Source organism: Geotrypetes seraphini, chromosome 5, assembly GCF_902459505.1.
Source record: "Geotrypetes seraphini chromosome 5, aGeoSer1.1, whole genome shotgun sequence".
Taxonomy (NCBI): Eukaryota; Metazoa; Chordata; class Amphibia; order Gymnophiona; family Dermophiidae; genus Geotrypetes; species Geotrypetes seraphini.
The window spans coordinates 17,816,766-17,839,226 of NC_047088.1; the positions used below are offsets into that span (position 1 = coordinate 17,816,766).

Here is a 22,461-nt window from a genome sequence, read left to right on the forward strand (position 1 = left end):
TTTGGGACCATTAAACCTATATATCCTTTTGAATATTGACCCAGAGTATGTTCTCTGAACTAAAAGTTTGTCCTTGATGCTAGGATACCATAGTTGAGGCCTTGTAGATGCTAAATGGAAGTGATTGCATTGTTGGTCTTCTTGGTAAGCCTTATTGCTGAAGAAACAAGTGCCCAAACCAGAGAGAGATAAGATTTTGGTATCTTGTGTGTTTTTTTTAATGATCTCCATGTGCTGAATTTTCACCTCTTTTTTTCTTCTCAATAGGTTGTAACGTCACTATGAACAATGGCCCAGCTATACTACAAAAAGGTTAACTATTCTCCGTACAGAGACCGGATCCCGTTGCAGATTGTGAGGGCAGAGGCAGAGCTCTCACTGGAAGAGAAGGCCTACCTCAACGCCGTAGAGAAGGGTGACTACGCCAGTGTGAAGCATGCCTTGGAGCAGGCCGAGATCTATTACAACATCAACATTAACTGCATGGATCCCCTGGGACGTAGCGCACTTCTTATAGCCATAGAGAACGAAAATCTGGAGATCATGGAGTTGCTATTGAGCCACAGTGTGTATGTGGGCGACGCCCTACTGTACGCAATACGCAAGGAGGTGGTAGGAGCCGTGGAACTGCTTCTGAGTTACAGGAAGTCAAGTGGAGAGAAACAGGTATGTTTTGTGCAAGCCAATTTATGTTCTTAACAATCAACAGTTCATGCCACTAAAAATCTCTTATTGGGTTGGCAAAATTTAGCCATCATGTGTTTTAATATTATAACAAAAAGGAATCTCTTTATCCAAATAAAAAAAAGCAGACATTTGCTTAGGAACATTGTTTCTGATTGTTTATGGCGCAGGAAAGGAACGTCTGTGTACGCCTTGTCTCAGAGTGGCTACTGGGTTTAGGCTTGGGTTTAGGCTTACCAGACTTCCGGATTTCCCCGGACATGTCCCACTTTTGATGACTTTGTCCAGGTTTTGAAAAGCGTCCGATGTCATCCTGCAAGTGCGGATGCCGTCCCGACGCACGAACAGGTTAAAGGGGGAGCTGGGGGGGGGCGGGATGGAGGCATGATGCGGGCCAAACTTGGTGGGCCTGGGGGAGTGGCCATGGGTCCGAAGGAAAATCTGGTAACCCTACTTGGATTGGACTAGTCGACGTGGCTAGACTAGGTGACAGTTGCTGGGCAAGGATGATTTTAATTTTTAGGGGCCCATAGGTACGAGGGGGGTGCCCAACCATGAAGAGAATGACATGGATCTGAAACGATATCAAAACGTAGAATTTCGTTTCTGCAAATTGGCACTTAATGAAATAAGATAATGCTCTTTTCAGCTACCGTAGCAAAATAAGACTCAGAATTTAGGAAGTTGGTTGATTGGGCCGAGAACCTTTCAGCACCCCCTTGTAATGGAGGTGAGAGAGAGCTAGGGGTGCTGCTCAAAACCTCCCCTGTAAAACTTTCATGATGTCTCTTGTCATTTGTCTTCCAGCCTGGCACCCCAGCAGTAGCAGCAAAGTAAAATAGATAAATGATAGATGGTTCCTTGGAAGCTCTTCTTTTTGTACTTATGTTTTTTATGTTTTCCAAAAACCAATCCAATAAAAAATTTTTTTGAACTAAAAAATAAAAAAATGATACATGGTTTTCAATTTCTACTCCTACGATTCAGGATTGCAGTTCAAATGGAAAAGTCTGCATTGTCTATAGCAGGGGTGTCCAACCTTTTGGCTTCCCTGGGCCGCATCGGCCGAAAAAAATTTTTCTGGGGCCGCATAAACGCACAAACGCCGCAGCAAGACAGAGGAGGGAGCCGGCAAGGCGGTTAACACCCGGGGGCAGCAGAGGAAAACACTGCATCGCCCTCGACCGGGGCCACCCAAAATACTTCACGGGGCCGCAGGTTGGACACCCCTGGCCTATAGTAATTCCTGAAGTGTAGCGTGGGTCAGTCGAGAGTCATTTGGTTTTGTTCTTATTTAGTTTGAGGCAGTGGGTCGAGGTCTAGTTATCTAAGACAGTGGTTCCCAACCCTGTCCTGGAGGGTTCATAGACAACGGCGCGAAAGACAAAAGCGCACTCCGACAATTGAGCGCAGCGCGGAGGTGCGCGCCGCACAAAATTACAGTTTTTAGGGGCTCCGACGGGGGGTTTGTTGGGGAACCCCCCCAGTTTACTTAATAGACATCGCGCCGGTGTTATGGGGGGTTTGGGGGGTTGTAACCCTCCACATTTTACTGTAAACTGAACTTTTTCCCTAAAAACAGGGAAAAAGTTAAGTTTTCAGTAAAATGTGGGGGGTTACAACCCCCCACACCCCCCACAACGCGGCGTGATGTCTATTAAGTAAAGGGGGGGTTCCCCCCCACACACCCCCGTCGGAGCCCTAAAAACAGTAATTTAGAGCAGCGTGCGCCTCCGTGCTGCGCTCAATTGTCTGGGCGCGCCTTTGTCGTGGCACGCTTTTGACCTGACACCGTCCTGGAGGACCACCAGACCAGTCAGGTTTTCAGGAAAGCCCTACTGAATATGTATGGAGCAGATTTGGCGGTAATGGAGGTAATGGCGGAATAAAAATCACTAATGTAATATAATTTGCATGCCTGGCGCCTCCATTCCATGCTGATCTCTCTCATGCATATTCATTAGGGCTTTCCTGAAAACCCGACTGGCCTGGTAGTCCTACAGGACAGGGTTGGGAAACACTGATCCAAGATGTGGTGAGGGTACTGACTAATGCAGCTGTTGCAGGGAGAATGAGCGTTAGGTCATCTGCATAGGTGAAATGTTTTATTCATGCAAGATCTAGATGAGTGGTCTAAAACACGCGGCCCGCCAGGTCCTATTTTGAGGCCCTCAGTATGTTTATCATAATCACAAAAGAAAAATAAAACCGTTTCTCGATCATTTGTCTCTTTAGCTATAAATGACAATATTATTATTACGACTCAGCCAAAAGGAAAGATTTATAAACTATAAAGAGTTTTACCTCATACAAAATTGTCATCTCTTTAATAAGACATTAACTGTTTTTTCTGAGGCCCTCCAAGTACCGATAAATCCAAAATGTGGCCCTGCAAAGAGTTTGCGTTTGAGACCACTGCCAAAGGTCCATCAAGTCCATTATCCTGTTTCCAACAGTGGCCAACCCAGGTCCCAAGAGTAGCAACATTCTGGAGCTGAGATTGTGATGTCATAATGCCTCATTCCTCCAATGCCTAAGAGCCATCCTCAGCAGTGATGTCACAATGGCTTGATTATTTCTCACATAAGAACATAAGAGCTGCCATAGTGGGACAGACCAAAGGTCAGTGTTCTCAAACTCGCGCCCCGCCCGGTATATTTTGAGGCCCTCGGTATGTTTATCATAATCACAACTGTTTCTTGATCATATGTCTCTTTAGCTATAAATGACAATATTATTATTACGACTCAGCCAAAAGGAAAGATTTATAAACTATAAAGAGTTTTACCTCATACAAAATTGTCATCTCTTTAATAAGACATTAACTATTTTTTCAGATGCCCTCCAAGTACCTACAAATCCAAAATGTGGCCCTGCAAAGGGTTGGAGTTTGAGACCACTGATCTAGATTGTCTCCCAAGGATTGCATTAGGAGGTTGAACACTGACGGTGCGAGAGTGGGGAACCTTGGGGGACCCCGCCGGGAGGGTGCCAGCTATCCGAGAGTTCACCATCCTCATGTACAGCATAGAGCTGAGTGGTTAGGAAGCCTTGGAACCAGCAGAGGACCGGACCGCTAAATCCAAAATCACTGAAGATCTCAAGACGTTTGATCGAAGTCTACTTGGTCAAATTTGGATTATTTGTTTATTTTTCTATACCATTCTCCCAGGGAGCTCAGAATGGTTTACATGAATTTTTTTCAGGTACTCAAGCATTTTTCCCTGTCTGTCCCTGGTGGGCTCACAATCTACCTAATATAACTGGGGCAATGGGGGGATTAAGTGACAAGGAGCAGGGTGGGTTTGACCGAAAACCTCAGGGTGGTGTGGCTGTAGCTTTAACCACTGTGCAACACTCTTCCCCATTCTCTTCTCGGTTAGGCTGAGAACTTGTCAGTGGCCCCTTGTATTGTGATGTCATAATGCCTCATTCCACCTCATCTGTGAGGTCACAATAGCTTCAGAAGGGTTTACATGAATTTATTCAGGCACTCGAGCATTTTTCCCTGTCTGTCCTGGTGGGCTCACAATCTACCTAATCTACCTGGGGCAATGGGGGGATTATGTGACTTGCCCAGGGTCACAAGGTGCAGTGCGGGTTTGAACCCAGAACCTCAGGGTGCTGTGGCTGTAGCTTTAACCACTGTGCCCTTGCTTGGTAGTTCTTTGCCGTATATTACTAGCACTGCTGTGATTTTTTTCTGAACCCCAGTTGTGAAGTGTGGAGGATACTGAAGCGTTGTAAATAGTCAATTAGTGGCATGCTAAACAGATTCAGGCCTTAACATTGCAGGGGAGCCCACAAATGTATGTTCACCCAGGGCCCCATCTTAATCCAGCCCTAGTCGTGATCCGTACAAACATCTCAATTCCAATTTCTATGTTCTTTCTAAATTCTTCTTAAAGTGAACAGCTTGTGCCAAAGTCGTTTTAATACAGTTCGTGCAATTCAAGAGAGCAGGTCTCCGTGGGTTATAACACTAGCATCTGATTATATATTCTTTGTGCTATCAAAAACTACAGTAGATAGACCAATTGCACAGGATAAGTAAGCTGCCCAGTTCTACCTGCTGTTCCTTTCACACCAACAGCTGAATTTCAATGAATAGAATTATTTGTAAGTGTACCGCGACAGAGGATTTGAATGAAACTCTTACTAACATAAGAACAGCCTTATTGGATCAGACCAATGGTCCATCAAGCCCAGTAGCCCGTTCTCAAGATGGCCAATCCAGGTCCCTAGTACCTGGCCAAAACCCAAGGAGTAGCAACATTCCATTCAGAATCCTAAAGAATAGTAAGATTCCGGAACCCCAAAGAGTAGCAACATTCCATTCAGAATCCTAAAAAATAGCAAGATTCTGGAATCCCAAAGAGTAACGAAAGATTCCGGAACCCCAAAGAGTAACAACATTCCATTCAGAATCCTAAAGAATAGTAAGATTCTGAAATCCCAAAGAGTAACAAAAGATTCCGGAACCCCAAAGAGTAACAACATTCCATTCAGAATCCTAAAGAATAGCAAGATTCTGGAATCCCAAAGAGTAACAAAAGATTCCGGAAAACCCAAAGAGTAGCAACATTCCATTCAGAATCCTAAAGAATAGCAAGATTCTGGAATCCCAAAGAGTAGCAACATTCCATTCAGAATCCTAAAGAATAGCAAGATTCTGGAATCCCAAAGAGTAGCAACATTCCATTCAGAATCCTAAAGAATAGCAAGATTCTGGAATCCCAAAGAGTAGCAACATTCCATTCAGAATCCTAAAGAATAGCAAGATTCTGGAATCCCAAAGAGTAGCAACATTCCATTCAGAATCCTAAAGAATAGCAAGATTCTGGAATCCCAAAGAGTACCGAAAGATTCCGGAACCCCAAAGAGTAACAACATTCCATTCAGAATCCTAAAGAATAGTAAGATTCTGGAATCCCAAAGAGTAACAAAAGATTCTGGAAAACCCAAAGAGTAGCAACATTCCATTCAGAATCCTAAAGAATAGTAAGATTCTGGAATCCCAAAGAGTAACAAAAGATTCCGGAAAACCCAAAGTGTAGCAACATTCCATTCAGAATCCTAAAGAATAGCAAGATTCCGGAACCCCAAAGAGTAACAAAAGATTACGGAACCCCAAAGATTAGCAACAATCCAAGCTACCGATCCAGGACAAGCACAGACTTAATAACAGACTATGGACTTTTCCTCCAGGAACTTGTCCAAACCTTCTTTAAAACCAGCTACGCTATCCACTCTTACCACATCCTCTGGCAACGCGTTGCAGAGCTTAACTATTCTCTGATCAAGGCTGTGCTTACTGACACTGAGTTGATGAGAAAGAAAGATAGGGCATATTGTACCTCTAACATTCCCGAATGGGGAAGTGTCTTTAAAGGAGTACGGCCCATATGCTCAAAACTCGCTGTGCCTTTAATGACCGACGTTAAACCAGTTTTAACCGGTTTAGCATCAAAAGTATTTCAGCTATCGATGCTCAAAATGGCTAATCGCGCTGCTTTCCGTGGTTTGTAGCAGCCTCTGATAATCATATGCAAATGGATTACAACAAGCTCATCTATATTGAAATGAGCACTCTGACCGATGCCCGGATGATGCAGAAAATGAAGTGCCGGCCTTTAACGATCCAAAGTTAGTGACAGGTGAGGAGGTGCCGGCAGCGTTGAAACGCGTGCGTTAGAAGTGTACGCCGGCGGATCTGGGCTGCCAATTGCACGCGACGGTTCATAAAAATACTTTCCATGGGATCAGGGACCATATATTATACGTGTGTGTAAAGAGCGCATCTCATGCGCGTGTGTTAAAAAGGAAAATCACGTTTATGACCACAGCATGAATGAAAAAGAAAACGTGCCAGTCCTTTTAAATCACTTTTGTCACACATACGAGATATAGACACATACGAGACGCGCCTAAGATGTGCGCTTATGACACGCACCAATAAACCACGCCTACGATTGATGCTCAGGCGTAACTACGATGTAGCGTTTCCTGGTGCACGCGCACCTTTGTGCCTCTATCCTTGATCTATTCTGCCCCTGTCGGCCGCTTTCCCATACGATCGGTCGGATGGGATTACGGCCGACCTCCGCAAAACTCATTTGCATGCAGAGTCGTTTGAACAAAATCGGTGGCCGTTTCAAAATCGGACAATTTACTGGCACCCAGCGACCCGCAGGATTTTAACGGCGAGCCTCTGCCTCTATGTTTCTGTAGGTAAGGGCAGTTCCCTGTATATGGTTTTATTGTGGTTGGGACCTGGGTCGGGACCAGCACAAACCGAGAGGCCGTAAGTGTGTCCACACATGCTGCACATTTCTCTCAAGCAATAAGGAAGACCGCTCCGGTATTACTTAGTCTGTTTTGGCAAGCAAACAGGATATGGGACCAGAAGTGACATCAGAGAGAGAGAGAACCGAGGCCGGATCATGCTCATGCTGGCAAAAGGGGGCGAAGTGAAGGGGTGAGAGGTAGCAGGGGAGGAGCGGTGCTGGCACCCCCACCAAGATGGCACCCAGGGCGGCCCTTCATCCTCCCCCTTACTATTCCTCTGTCACTTTGGCTAAGGCAGTAAGCAAACAGCATTTACAGATGTCTCTTCTCCAAGCTTTTCTTTGCTTAGGTCTCCTTAGTAACCGTATAGCAAACAGCTCAAGTATGTTACAAAGGAAATGATCATTTACAGGTGCTGAGAGAATCGAGCTCCCAAGCGGTGCGTTAGGTAGCTTGGACGTGATTGGAGTTGTGAAGGTACCGAGGGAGCCCATACCTGCAAATTTAGCTATCATTATCATTTTCATTTACCACCGACTACACAATATAAATAAATGACTGATCCACACGGTTTATATAAAAACACTCTGGAGCTGTTCCAGGAACCTCTATGGGTGGTCCTGGGCGGTGGCATAGTGAGAGGAGGTGCCCAGGGTGGTGGCCCCCGGTGCCACCATGCAGTGTGCCCCCCCCCTTCGGCATGCTTCTTCACCATGCACGCCCTCTGCCCACATGCCTCTTGAAATCTTGGCCAGCAGCAAGCAGCACCGCCTTCCCGCTACGCGCACTGGCCTTGGCTTTCTCTCTCCGACATCACTTCGTGGTCCTGCGACCAGGAAGTGACTTCAGGAGGAGAGCCGAGGCTGACACAAGCAGCAGGGGGGGGGGGGAGGGAAAGGAGCTGCTCACAGCCGGAGATTTCAAGAGGTGGGTGGGCGGAGAGGATGAGATGTGTCAAAGCTGGCGCCTAGGGTGGTCTGCACTCCTACCATCCCTTACCACTGGTCCTGATCGCTTTGCTGGAAATACACAACTTCTCCTTCAATTCTTGATCCCAGGAGTGAGTGCCCCACAGAGAATTCCCAGTTGCAGCACAGATTTTAAGTGATGTCTGGCCGGAACAGGGCGGGCCTGGGGGCAGGGCCATGGGTCCGGATTTTCCGTTTGGAAAATCTGGTAACCCTAATCAGAGAGAGAGCCAAGGCCGGCGCGAGTAGCAGGTTGGAGCTCGTGCTGGCAAAGAGCTAAAAGGTATGTGGCGGGAAAGTGAAGCTACAAACATGGCGGGGGAGGGGTGAGAAGTAGCAGAGGAGGAGAGGCGCTGGCGCCCCCACCAAGATGCACCTGGGGCAGCCCATCCCCCGCCCTATGTCTCTAGGTGCCAAAAATGATATGGCGCTTGGGCCAAAAAGCACATAAGAGGAGACTTGAAGACCTCACTATGTATACCCTAGCGAAAAGGAGGGATGGGGGTGCGATACAGATGTTTAAATACTTAAAAACTATTAATATGCCAACTAATCTTTTTCCGAGATGGGGAAGTGGTAGAGCTGGAGGTCACGAGTTGAGGTTGCAGAGTGGGAAAGTTAGGGGAATGATAGGAAATAATGTTTCACAGAAAGAGTGGTCAATGCCCTCCCAAATTAACTTCCAAAATCATTACTCTGCTCTCCAAAGCTATGCAGGTATTCTAAGGCCATGCAGTCAGGAAGGCTGAATTTTCTGGCGATGACATCCTCGTTCTGAAATGAGGCTGAATACCAATAGCCTTAGACTGTAGCAGAAACAGGTGTTAGGAGAAAGATTATTCACAGCTGAAACAGTCCCCGTGGAATCTTCCACACCAGCAGAAAGCTGGTGTTGTTCCAAGAGCTTTGCCACCAGCTAGAACACCTTATCAAAGGAGCCGGCAGATATGTGCTGAATTAGTGGGAACTGTTCGAGAGAAAAAAAAACAACCAGGTTTCACCCCCGGGGTATTTAAGCTACTGATTACAGCAGATCTGTGGCAGTAGCCGTGAAGAGCGGCAGCCAAGTGCTTGGCTAGGCTGAGCAGGCACAGGGATAAATATATGAAATCCCCCAGGCCACACATGTATCGGATGCAAAGGCAGCTTCTAGGAAAGGTGCAATAAAAGCAGGCAGATTTTGAGTAGGATGCCCGATAGATTTGGGGACAGACTCAGCATGAATCGTCGACAACAGCTAGCCATCAAGATGACTGAAGGCAAAATATATCTGAAACACAACACAAGACAGCAGATAACATAGATACAGTGGTACAGCTAGCGTAGAGGTTTATTTATTTTTCAGTTATTATAATCAAAAATTCTTTGGCTGTGCTACACTGGGCCAAGAACTGTTCAAAGCAGCGACCAATAAAAGAAGAAGAATATTTTGGAAGCAAATCTATAACAGGTTAACAAAATTCATGCACCAAATTTCCAGGGGTTATTATTAGCTTATTCCAGTGGTTTAGACAGACCTAAATTATGGGTGGGCCAATGGGCAAATTGGATGGGCACATGCCCTTCTGCATCTAGCCGCCTCCCTGCTCCTCACCTTCCATCCCCATTTTTTGCTTCTTCCCCCCAACTCAGCATTAAGTACCTGAGCTGGTGGGTATCCCCAAGCCCCACCAGCTGAAAACCTTCTAGAATGGTCTAACACGGTTCTGCGGTGACCCGTCAAATGAGCGCAGGACAATTTCGCTCCACCAAAAGCGCCCCGACAAATGCAGCAGTGGATACTTTTTTGTCTTTTTTTGAAGGGGGGGCCCCCCAACTACATTTGAAAATTCACTTGCTATCTAGTGTTAGGGTAAGGTTTATATTATGATTATGAGAACCCTAATCATGATATCAACCTTACCCTAACAAGAAGGCCCTGATTTGCTGACACTCCTCAGGCCCTGTCCCTTGGGAGAGGCTTAAGGCGTCTCAGGCACCTCAAGCCCCTCCCGAGGGACAGGGTTGAGGAGTCATCCTGCGCAGGATCACAAACAGATCGGAGAAGGTTATCATGCCACTGTACCGGGCCATGGTGCGCCCTCACCTGGAGTACTGCATCCAGCACTGGTCGCCGTACATGAAGAAGGACACGGTGCTACTCGAAAGGGTCCAGAGAAGAGCGACTAAAATGGTTAAGGGGCTGGAGGAGTTGCCGTACAGTGAGAGATTAGAGAAACTGGGCCTCTTCTCCCTTGAAAAGAGGAGATTGAGAGGGGACATGATCGAAACATTCAAGGTACTGAAGGGAATAGACTTAGTAGATAAGGACAGGTTTTTCACCCTCTCCAAGGTAGGGAGAACGAGAGGGCCCTCTCTAAAGTTAAAAGGGGATAGATTCGGTACAAACGTAAGGAAGTTCTTCTTCACCCAGAGTGTGGTAGAAAATTGGAACGCTCTTCTTGAGGCTTTTATAGGGGAAAACGCCCTCCAGGGTTTCAAATAGGGGAAAACACCCTCCAGGGATTCAAGACAAAGTTGGACAAAGTTCCTGCTGAACTAGAACGTACACAAGTGAGGTTGGACTCATTTAGAGCACTGGGTCTTTGACCTGAGGGCCGCCGCGTGAGCGGACTGCTGGGCACGATGGATCACTGGTCTGGCCCAGCAGCGACAATTATTATGTTCTTATGTTTTGTAGCCACCCGAGTGGCGTGATGAGGGCGAGAAGTGCCCAGGCAGGTGGCGCCCCTCCCCCATCCTCGACCCTACCCCTCCATCCCTCCTGCCGCGTGCACCCCCTTCCCTTATCCCAAGAGCAACAAGAACATCGATGTATTCCTCGGGGCCCTGTCAGCTCTCCCTCCGACATTGCTTCCTGTGTGCAGCACCCAGAAGTGACACCAGCGGGAGAAATGACGCGGTTGCGAGGAGCACGTTGAAGTTGTTGCTTGTGGCACTGAACTAGAAGTAATGGGGGAAGGGAAGGGGGTGAGTGCATGGCAAGGGGAGGAGTGGGAAGAGGTGGGAGCAGAGAGGAGGAGGGGAGCTGGCTCCTCCACCAATATGGCGCCCGGGGAGGACCGCCTCCCACACCCCTTCACTACATCACTGCACCCAACAATGGAAACTGGTGCACACTCCATTTTCACACATGTGCAAAAACTGAGCCTGCACTTGGTGATTTTTCTTTAGTTCTCCCCTGCTTCTTTCTTTATCGTTTTCAAATTTTTTACTAAATTATTCAACAGCGTGAACAAGAGAGACAAACAGTATAGAGCAGTTACCAAAATATACAGAGAATACAGTAGCTTTACTGTGCTGTAAAAATATCCAGATTCCCCCCATTGAACCAGCAATTCATAAGAACATAAGGCTAGCCTTACTGGGTCAAACCAAAGGTCCATCAAGCCCAGTAGCCCGTTCTCACGGTGGCCAATCCAGGTCCCTAGTACCTGGCCAAAACCCAAGGAGTAGCAACATTCCATTCAGAATCCTACAGAATAGCAAGATTCTGGAATCCCAAAGAGTAACAAAAGATTCCGGAACCCCAAAGAGTAGCAACATTCCATGCGGAATCCCCAGAGTAGCAACATTCCATTCAGAATCCTAAAGAATAGCAAGATTCTGGAATCCCAAAGAGTAATAAAAGATTCCGGAACCCCAAAGAGTAGCAACATTCCATGCGGAATCCCCAAAGAGTAGCAACATTCCATGCGGAATCCCCAGAGTAGCAACATTCCATTCAGAATCCTAAAGAATAGCAAGATTCTGGAATCCCAAAGAGTAACAAAAGATTCCGGAGCCCCAAAGAGTAGCAACATTCCATGCGGAATCCTAAAGAATAGCAAGATTCTGGAATCCCAAAGAGTAACAAAAGATTCCGGAACCCCAAAGAGTAGCAACATTCCATGCGGAATCCCCAGAGTAGCAACATTCCATTCAGAATCCTAAAGAATAGCAAGATTCTGGAATCCCAAAGAGTAATAAAAGATTCCGGAACCCCAAAGAGTAGCAACATTCCATGCGGAATCCCCAAAGAGTAGCAACATTCCATGCGGAATCCCCAGAGTAGCAACATTCCATTCAGAATCCTAAAGAATAGCAAGATTCTGGAATCCCAAAGAGTAACAAAAGATTCCGGAGCCCCAAAGAGTAGCAACATTCCATGCGGAATCCTAAAGAATAGCAAGATTCTGGAATCCCAAAGAGTAACAAAAGATTCCGGAGCCCCAAAGAGTAGCAACATTCCATGCGGAATCCCCAGAGTAGCAACATTCCATTCAGAATCCTAAAGAATAGCAAGATTCTGGAATCCCAAAGAGTAACAAAAGATTCTGGAACTCCTAAGAGAAGCAACATTTCATGCTATCGATCCAGGGCAAGCAGTGGCTTCCCCCATGTCTCTCTCAATAATGGACTATAGACTTTTCCTCCAGGAACTTGTCCAAACCTTTCTTAAAACTAGCTACGCTATCCACTCTTATCACAACATCTGGCTACGCATTCCAGAGCTTAACTATTATCTGAGTGAAAATTTTTTTCCTCCTATTGGTTTTCAAAGTATTTCCCTGTAACTTCATCAAGTGTCCGCTAGTCTTTGTAATTTTTGACAGAGTGAAACATCGATCCACTTTAACCCGTTTTACTCCACTCAGGATTTTGTAGACCTCAATCATATTTCCCCTCAGCCATCTCTTTTCCAAGCTGAAGAGCCCTAACAGTTTTAGTCTTTCCTCATACGAGAATGGGTCTTAACAGCCAAGAGATCTTCATTTTTCTGGAGAAGGCAAATTGTATTCCAGCACTTTCAAACAAGTAAATACGAGCCCTTCCAGCTTTAAAGCAATAGATATAAAACGGTCAAACAGATATGCATCATCTGAAGGGACTATACAGTATCTCCTGGCCCGTGAGATTTCCAAATAACTACTCCAGAAAAAAGTGTTGCCTTCAGAGGCAGAACAACAGAAATGTTGTTCCCATCATCTAACCAGAAAGTGCATATCACTGGTCTCCAACGCAAGGCCCCAGGGCCACAGGTAGCCCCAAAACTCCTTCGTTATGGCCAGCAAATAGTTGGCTGAAATGTTTCTCAAGTTCTGAAAATTTGTTAAGTTTAGTCTTGCCTGTTTGGATGATGCATAAATGGTGCTCTACCAACGCCTGTCTTAATTGGTAAAAGTCATTGAAAAACATTATAAAGATTGTTTAAAAAAAATAAAATAAAATTGTAGGCACCTACTGGTGCTTAGAAAAATGGCACCTTCATCGCGTCTATGGAGGTGCCTTAGAACGCCTAAGGATGAAGTAGGCGTGGTTAACACCGCAAACAACCTTAGATGTGATTCTTGTCAAAGGTAAGCACCAGAAACGTAGGCCTTTAAAACCCTAGCCTACATTTCCAGTGCCTGCGTTTGAGAAAAGTCATAATTCTATAAACGGTGCCTTTGCGTGATTGACACATGATCGGTGGCCATTTTTTAGGTGGCTGCCAACAATGGCGCCGTTTACAGAATCCTGCCCTAAATGTCTTGAAAAAAAGAATTGCCGTAGGCCGGGCATTGATGAAGGTCAACGTAGGGCAGGTGTAGGATCTACCGAGACCGATTTTCAGTACTATTTAACCGGCAATCTCCTGCTGAATATCTGGCGTAGCGGATTGGCGCGTGATATAGCCAGTCACCACCAATATTTAACGGCTTGCTGACTAAGTTCACTGACATCATCTTATCCAGACTTGATTACTGCAACTCCATCTACCTAAGCCTAACAAAGAAAAGTCTCCTCAGACTCCAACGGATTCAAAATACCGCAGCTAAACTAATCTTCACAAAAGGCAAATTCGACCATGTCTCCCCGCTTCTGTCTAAGCTTCACTGGCTCCCAGTCACCCTCAGGGTTCGCTACAAGTGCGCCTGTCTCACCTTCAAATCTCTTCACGGCATCCTTCCTCCCCTCTTTCCACTATCCTGGCTCTCGAGTACCCACTCCACCAGATCCACTCAGAAATTTAAACTATCCTTCCCATCTCTAAATGGCATTTCCCATACAGGAAAACTTGGAACATCCCTCCTCTTCAGGATCACCGAGCTGTGGAACAGCTTCTCTGCCCATCTTCGGAGTTCGACCTCCCTCCAACACTTCAGAAAACAACTGAAAACCTGGCTTTTCTCCAAAATGTAACCACCCCCCCACCTCCATTATTCAAAGCCCCCTCTTTCCTTCCTGTTTAGCAGCCCTTCTTCCTTCCATTGGAGTTCCTTTCTCTGCTTTAATTCCTGTAAACCGTGTCGAGCTCCACTTCCGTGGAGATGACGCGGTATATAAACTTAAGGTTTAGTTTAGTTTAGTTTAGACAAGATAGAGCCACCTAAAAGAGTGCTGTATTTTTGGCCATTGAAACTTAGCCAGCTAGCTGCTCACTATTGGCCTAACTGGCTATGTCTCAGCTGTTCAAAAATAGATTGGAAATTCAATGCCGGTCACTGAATACAGAGCCAACTTTGATTTTCTGGGTTCGCTGCGGACCATAGGAGATCGCCAGTGATCTCCCACGGTCTGAATCTCAGGGGACTATGTCTGCTCTGCACCATATGTACATGAGGCCATATTACAGGTCAAAGGTCAGGATTCATATTTAGATTCACGTGTACTGCAGTGATACGATAAAGCTAAAGAAACCATGAAACACTTGTGTTCAGAGAACTGCGGAAACCACACCAAAGTTTTGCTAACATGCAGAAGACTTTATACAGATTGAGATCTTTAAGCCTGTCCCCATACACCTTATGATGTACCCGAATCTCCAGGTCATGATACATCTATCATTCAAAACTTGGGGGTTTCTTGGAAAATCTGCTAGAGAGGTTTCAATAATGGTGAAAGAAAGCCAGAGTAAAGGACTCAAATTATCTCTGTCAACTTCTAAGCAGCCTGTAGATGCAAGGAAAAAACCCCCCACAATTTGAAATGTCTGTATACAAATGCTAGAAGCAAAGCTGGGTTTAAGAAAGGTTTGGACATGTTCCTGGAGGAAAGGTCCATAGTGTGCTATTGAGACAGACATGGGGGAAGCCACTACTTGCCCTGGATCAGAAGCATGGAATGTTGCTACTACTTGCGTTTCTGCCAGGTACTGTGACCTGGATTAGCCACTGCTGGAAACAGGAAACTGGGCAAGACGGGCCATTGGTCTGATCCAGTAGATCTGTTCTTATGTTCATTTGTTAGTTTTAAAAAAACCAAAAAACCAGAAGACCATGCAAAATAAAGCTGCTTCCCGTTGATGCTCAGGTCCTTCCTTGGTGAGTAGTTTCATGTGGGCCTGCACTTTTTTTTTTTTCAAACTCTAGACTAGGGGTTCTCAAGCCAGTCCATGGGGCATACCTAACCATTCAGGTTCTCATGATACCCACAATGAATATGCATGAGATATTTGCATGCACTACCTCCATTCTATGCAGATCTATCTATTCATTATGGGTATCCTAAAATACCAGACTAGATAAGCCTGCTCCAAGTCCTGGATTGGGAACCCCTGGTCTAGACTGGATGAGGCTATCGAGGTACATGTCAGTAGAGCGCTGAGCAAAGAAGTTTTGCACTCAATTTGTATGTGTGATAAAAAAAATCTTTTGATTTATTAATTATCCACCCCCCTTTTACAAAACCGTAGTGCAGTTTTTAGCGCTGGCCATGTCGGTATGTCTGACGCTCATAGGAATTCTGGATCATTTCTGAGCAAACGGGGGAGATAAAACACTGACTCCCAAGTGTCCTAATCGATCCTACAGGCAACAGCGTGTCATTGCCAAAGGAGAAAGAAAACGAGGGCTTTGTCCTTTCAAAATATTGGCAAAACGTGGATATTTAGATCCTTCGTCAAAAGGTTCCGAGAAAAATGTTCATGAAATGAAAATAAGCCTTTTCACGCAGTTCACCCCTCCCACTGCAGGATTTGCTCATCTCAAAGAGGCACCTCTAGTGTACCTTTAACCCAGCTGTGAGGGTTTCAGCTCTGCGGCAAGGTTTGGCTATACAGTTGGAGGGTTTTTTTTATGCCAATGACTACCTATGTTTATGACTGTCACTTTATTCGGAGGCTTTTTTTCTCCACCTGCCACTGTTGCAGACAGATTGTTATTTGCTCTCTCTGTGGTCTTAATCCTTTTCAACAGCCAAGTAGAGTTACTATTGTTATTCTGTTGAAACCCTTATTGTTTGCGGTTTTCCATAAGCCTCGTAGAGGTCCTCGCAGTTCCAGCTTGTTTAATCCCACCTAGAATCCCTTTGATTTCATTCTTTTCAATCAATTTCCCTGTTAACTCTAAACCTCTCGCTTTTGTGTCTTGAAAGTCTGTCAGCGCCGTAGAAAGGACTGCCTGCTCCATCTCCCTCCCACCGCCACCTCTTACAAAACTGCGATAGCGGTTTTCAGCGCAGGACGGTACGCTGAATGTTCTACGCTGCTCCCGGCGCTCGTAGGAACTCTGTGAGCATCGGGAGCAGCGCTGTGCATTCAGCACGCCGGCCTGCGCTAAAAACCGCAGTCGCTTCAGTATAGTGCTGCACACAAGTATTATACAAACAATAATAATCCTCACTGCCAGTGCGACAAATGCCCTCTGTGACAAATCTGTTATTTATACAGTCACTGCTCATTTATCACAGTATTTTCATTATAGTGTATCTCTATTGTTACTGCAGCATATCTTACCATAAAAATATGCAAATGAAAGGTCACCCAATAGTATCTCAGTGACAACACTTTGCAGTGCTGCATGGTGGGCCTAGGTTAGAGTCAAAGGTCTAATTTCTGCTCCCCAAATTGGCTGGGACTGAGGCAGTATTGACGGTAGAGAATGACATGGGGACAAATTTTTCACCGTCCCCGCAGGAACTCAATTTCTCCATCCTGTCCCTGCGAGTTTTGTCACTGTCCCCCGTCTCTGTCCCATTCCTGTAAGCTCTGCCTTAACCGCACAGGCCTCGAACGCTTACGATTTGAAAGCGATTGAGACTTGTGAAGTTGAGGACAGAGCTTGCAGGAATGGGGCAGGGGCAGGAAAAGAACTCGCCGGGACAGGGAAAAATTGGTCCCCCGTGTCATTCTCTAATTCACAGCCATCAATATGGGAGGGAGCCCTAGATGCTGCTCAATGGTGACATCTACTGACCGCACTGAGGGTCTACATTGCCCCATTTCAGAAAGGTCTAGGGCTGTAATGGCTGACCTATATTATATAGGAAATTAAAAAAAAAATTTTGGGAAAAATCCTGGAATAGTTGTTAGTTAAAGTTGATGCTGCTGTAGCTGAACAGAGGTTGGTTTTAATTTTGTTACACAATCAGAGGAAGAGGGTTTTTTTTTTTTAAAGAAAAACTTAAACATCAAATCACTTCAGTGCCAACAGGTATAAATCGATAACTCTTCAACTATGAAACTGTCAGTGAGCGCCGAGATGTATTTACATGAAAACCAGAGCAAAATAAATGATTACCAAGTCAGAAAGCTTGCTAACATGTTGTACATTTCAGACAAGGTGAAAAACGAAAGAAAATTAACCTTGCTCTGAAAAATGCCTTTATGGTCCTAGGCTGGCTTCATTGTTTGTACTAAGGCTGACAGCTGTCTGTTGAAGGCCCAGCAAAGACTAGTAAAGTCTCAGTTTCAACCTCTTTGCTTGGCTGTTCTTGTTTTTCCGTCACCGACTCAGGAGGCCGCTGAACTGTAAATGACAACAGGAAAAAGGTGAAGCAATGTACCCTGTGCAAATGAATAAAGGAAGAAGACAGATATCAAACCAAGTAGTCTCCAAGAAATATCGCTGACGTGGTTCCAAATATTGCAGCAATAATTCTGAACCACGTGGGAAATAAATGAACGCCATTCCTCCAAACAAATGAATGTGAAAAAGCTATTAGAGAGAAGAACTCTTCGAACTAAACCTGACACTATTCTTTGAAAATGTACCGTATATATTTTTTCTATTTTAGGGGTAATCATCGTATATAATCCATAGATCACCAAAACAGATCAGCATCGGAAAAGAACTAAGATCATCTGTCTCATATTTATTATGGTGATGTACTTGAAAGGAGCTGTCACTTCTTTTCTTGTTGGGCTTTCTCGGAAGCCTGTTGTTGTTTATTTTATACCTATAAAATCAATAAAAATATTTTGAACTTAAAAAAAAAGAAACGAGGGCATCAGAAACCTTCCATCCTTGCAAGAAATTACAAAAGACTGTAGTGAAGCCAGCAGGGGAGTGAAGAACTGAAAAGTCCAGGAAAAAGTGGGCTTTCTGTGTGGACTTCACCGTGTAGTAACTCCTTTTCTTCCGTGGCATCGATAGATGGTTAACACTACCATGCCAATGATACACTTTTGACCCCCCCCCCCAAAGAAAAATAGCAAGCACAACAACAAAGGTGACCAACTGGTGTTCAGTCTCTTTTATTGTGATGGACTCCACACGACCGTGTTTCGGCCCACAAAGGGCCTGCCTCAGGAGTTTTTTTTTATAATCAAATTGTACAAAATCCACAAAAATTCACCACATTCTGTAGAAAACCGCGGGCAGCAGCAGCTACTTGAGCTGCAGTTTTCTGTAGAATGTGGTGAATTTTGTACGATTTGATTATAGCGCCTAAGTATATCCACACGCAACTTCAAAGGGTGCATACCCAAAGGCGGGTCAGGGGCATTCCAGAAAACCATGTACACCGTTATAGAATCTTGCATGGCAGGATTTACACCTGGTTTTTCAATTGGGTGTAAGTCTTTGTGCTCAATGTTGGGCGTGGAATTCAGCCCCCAGGGCTCTCCTATAAAGAAGGTTCATCCTGGAGCGCTGGGTGCCGATCTGTCTCAGCGCTCACATTTCTGTGCCATTTACTGAATCTGGCCTTATCCTTTAGAACAATATATACGGTAGTGCTCTTGCATACAAACATGACGCTTTCCTGTGTACTTATGCACACAGGGGCAAATTCTACTAGAAGCACTTAAAGATAGGCGCCTATCTTAATTAGTAAATTAGCTTCAATTATGAACTTTAACAAGCTCATATTTGGAAAAAAACAACAAAAAAAACAAATTAATTGGACGATACAAAGTTATTCAGAGTAGTAAAGACGCAGGAGGATTGCGAAGACCTGCAATGCGACATAAACACGCTCAAGAAATGGGCCGCGACATGGCAAATGAGGTTTAACGTGGATAAGTGTAAGGTGATGCATGTCGGTAACAAAAATCTTATACATGAATACAGGATGTCTGGTGGAATACTTGGAGAGACCCCTCAGGAAAGAGACTTGGGAGTACTGGTTGACCCATTCTGAGCTTGTTGGGGAGAAAGGAAAAGAAAACGAATTAAACAAATAACCAGTGATTTTCAGCTGAAAATGACCAGTTAGCCACCAAGACACAAGTTAACAGTCGATCGTTGACGACCGGTTAACTCATTCCGAATAGTAGGATGGTTGCTTCCTTTGCGAGTTACTTAAAACTAGGAATATAAACAAGCTTAAATTTAACAGTTAAGGTGCAGCTGTCTAAACTGAGGAACTGGTCAATTCCCCCCCCCCCCCCCCCAAAAAAAAAAAAAAAAAAAAAATTTCCTAACGATTGCTGATTCAAATTACCTGATTATAATGCACAACAAATTTTAAATTTTTTTCTGGGGCAAAAAGAAAATGAGGTTTACACTTCTCCCTCCATATTCGTGGTTTCAGCAATTACGGTTTCGATTATTCACGGTTTTTAGCTTCCTGGCTCCTCCCCCCAAATTACGTCAGCTTGCATAGAGAAATCGCTCATTCCAAGCGTTTACAGAGAAAATCGCCGATTCCCAGCACTTTCTTCACTGTGTTTTGCCTCTCCTTCGGGAACAGGCCAGGTCTCCCACCATGTTATTTGCGGTTTCACCATATTCACAATGGTTTTTAATAGAAAACAGCCAACAACACATGAAAGTTATTCACATTTTTTCTGTATTCGTGGGTCTGTTAATCCCCCATCACAGCGAATACGGAGGGAGAAGTGTACTTTATAGAAATTGACCACCTGTGTATGAAAATAGCCTCAAATTTTCTCCCGTCACGTCTAGTTTTTGAGCAAGTCGCAAATATTTATGGCATGAGAAGTCATAATGTATCACATTTCGCCGATTGAAGAGTTCCTACAAATATTATTTTCTAGAATCATTTTGCTGTTGATGTGCGTTTTATAAACGAGATTAGGAGCATCTCTAAGTAGCCCTTTCAGGACCAAGGGACATATTTGTCCCATAACTTTAAAATCCTATAAATTTTGATTGGGATAGTCTACAGTTCTAAATTTGATATGTACGGATTCCATATGATACTGCCTTTATGTAAACAAACTGGTTCCGACATTCATTCATTAGCGTCGTTGCTAGATTGACGAGAAGATTCACTTGCCACACTGTCCATAAGCCAGAAGTGTGATTTTTTTAAATAAAAATAATGATATTTCACAAAAAAAATCAATTTTTTGGCATCTGCAAGCCCTTTTTACCATAAAAATGTCGTCAAAACCACAAAAATTGGCCTACGATCCTTATGGTCCTGAAAGGGTTAAGGGCCAATAAAAATCAGCCAGCATTGGTGAATTCCATCTGCCCTGATATCGTTTCTCCATTGTAGCAATGTCCTGGTGAAACCTTTCCCCGTGCTCATCACTAACACTACTAAGATTATCGGGGGAGGAAATCTAATTTGAAGCAAACTGTTTTAATATTTCAGAGATTGTTATAACATTTACTCCAAGCATGAGAAAATATAGCAAAAATGTTAATTTTGCACTATAATGCTCTTTTGTCAAAAATCAGAGGGTTATATTGAAAAATTAAGGTCAGTTTTGAATTCAGTGACCCCCAGATCACTATAGTACACCCACAATTCATGCCCCAAAACCTCTGTTGCACTGTGTTTCCTTTCTCTCTCAATAGCTTTTATTAAAAAAATATCACCATTCTAGTGACTTAGCCATCAAGGGATGTATTTAATAACAATTAGCATATGCTAACGCTGTTAACACGCATTATTTGAACATAAAAATAGCCTTACTGAGTCAGATCAATGGCTCGCAAGCCCTGTAGCCCATTCTCACGGTGGCCAAAACCCAAGGAGTAGCAATATTCCATGCTACCGCTACACGGCAAGTAATGGCTTCCCCCATGCCTTTCTCAATAACAGACTATCGACGTGTGATTATTTTTGCAAAAATGGCCATGGAGCAAATAAAGAGAAAGAGGATGGGATTTGATATACTGCCTTTCTGTGCTTTCAGTTAAGCAATTTAAATATTATATACAGAAATGTGTTTAATGCCCGGGACAATGGAGGTTTAGATGTCTTGCCCAGAGTCACAAAAAATGGGAACGGGAATCAAGCCCAGTTTCCCTGGGTCTCAGGCTTCTGCACTAATCATTTGGCCCCTCCTTCACTCCAGGCTATTCTAGGCTCAAGTCTCCACCTGCCTGTCCAACATTGCCGCCTCGATATCTCAATGCTATCTAAAACTGAATATGACTAAGACCGAGCTCCTTATCTTTCCGTTAAACCCACCTTCCCCTCACCCCATTCCCTATTTCTGTGGACAAAACTCTCCTGCTTAGGGTTGCCAGATTTAAGATTGTAAAATCATAGAAACATAGAAACATAGAAGATGACGGCAGAAAAGGGCTACAGCCCATCAAGTCTGCCCACTCTGTTTACCCACCCCCTGTCTATGCCCTAATGACCCAATTTCCTTATCTTGACCCTCGTAGGGATCCCACATGGGTATCCCATTTATTCTTAAAGTCTGGCACGCTGTCTGCCTCGATCACCTGCACTGGAAGCTTGTTCCAATGATCAACCACTCTCTGTGAAGAAATACTTTCTGATGTCGCCATGAAATTTTCCGCCCCTGAGTTTGAGCGGGTGCCCTCTTGTGGCCGAGGGTCCCTTGAGAAAGAAAATATCATCTTCCACTTCGACACGTCCCGTGAGGTACTTAAATGTTTCGATCATGTCTCCCCTCTCCCTACGTTCCTCAAGAGTGTAGAGCTGCAATTTGTTCAGTCTCTCTTCGTACGAGAGACCCTTGAGCCCCGAGATCATCCTGGTGGCCGTCCGCTGAACCGATTCAATTCTGCGCACATCTTTACTGTAATGTGGCCTCCAGAATTGCACATCCTAGACCCCTCCCCCCCCAAGGCCCGCCCATCTCTACCTCAATCCCGCCCTAGCTCTGCCACCGCTGCATGCTTTGGTCGGGCAGGAGGCAATCCGCGCCCAACGCGATTGAGAAGGCTTTTCAAAACCCGTCTGGTAACCCTACTCCTGCTCCCTGTCTTGTCAGCTCGCAACCTCTGTGTCATCTTCGACTCCTCTCTCTTCTCCGCTCCGATCCAGCAAATCACTAAAGCCGGTCACTTCTTCCTCTATATTACCACAATCTGACCTCTCCTCTCCGAGCATACTGTCAAAACCCTTAGCCACACTCGCATCACCTCTGACGTAGATTACT

The 22,461-nt window shown here is 44.8% G+C and overlaps 1 protein-coding gene across 1 annotated transcript in view; it reads left to right on the top strand.

Moving 5' to 3' along the window:
* The first annotated feature begins 285 nt into the window (after positions 1 to 285).
* Positions 286 to 22,461, top strand: part of TRPC5 (transient receptor potential cation channel subfamily C member 5) — a 127,404-nt gene continuing 105,228 nt past the window's right edge. Inside the window, exon 1 of the mRNA XM_033946055.1 lies at positions 286 to 666. Within this exon, the coding sequence (XP_033801946.1) occupies positions 289 to 666 (378 nt within the window). The 5' untranslated portion in view covers positions 286 to 288. The remainder of the gene's footprint in view (positions 667 to 22,461) is intronic.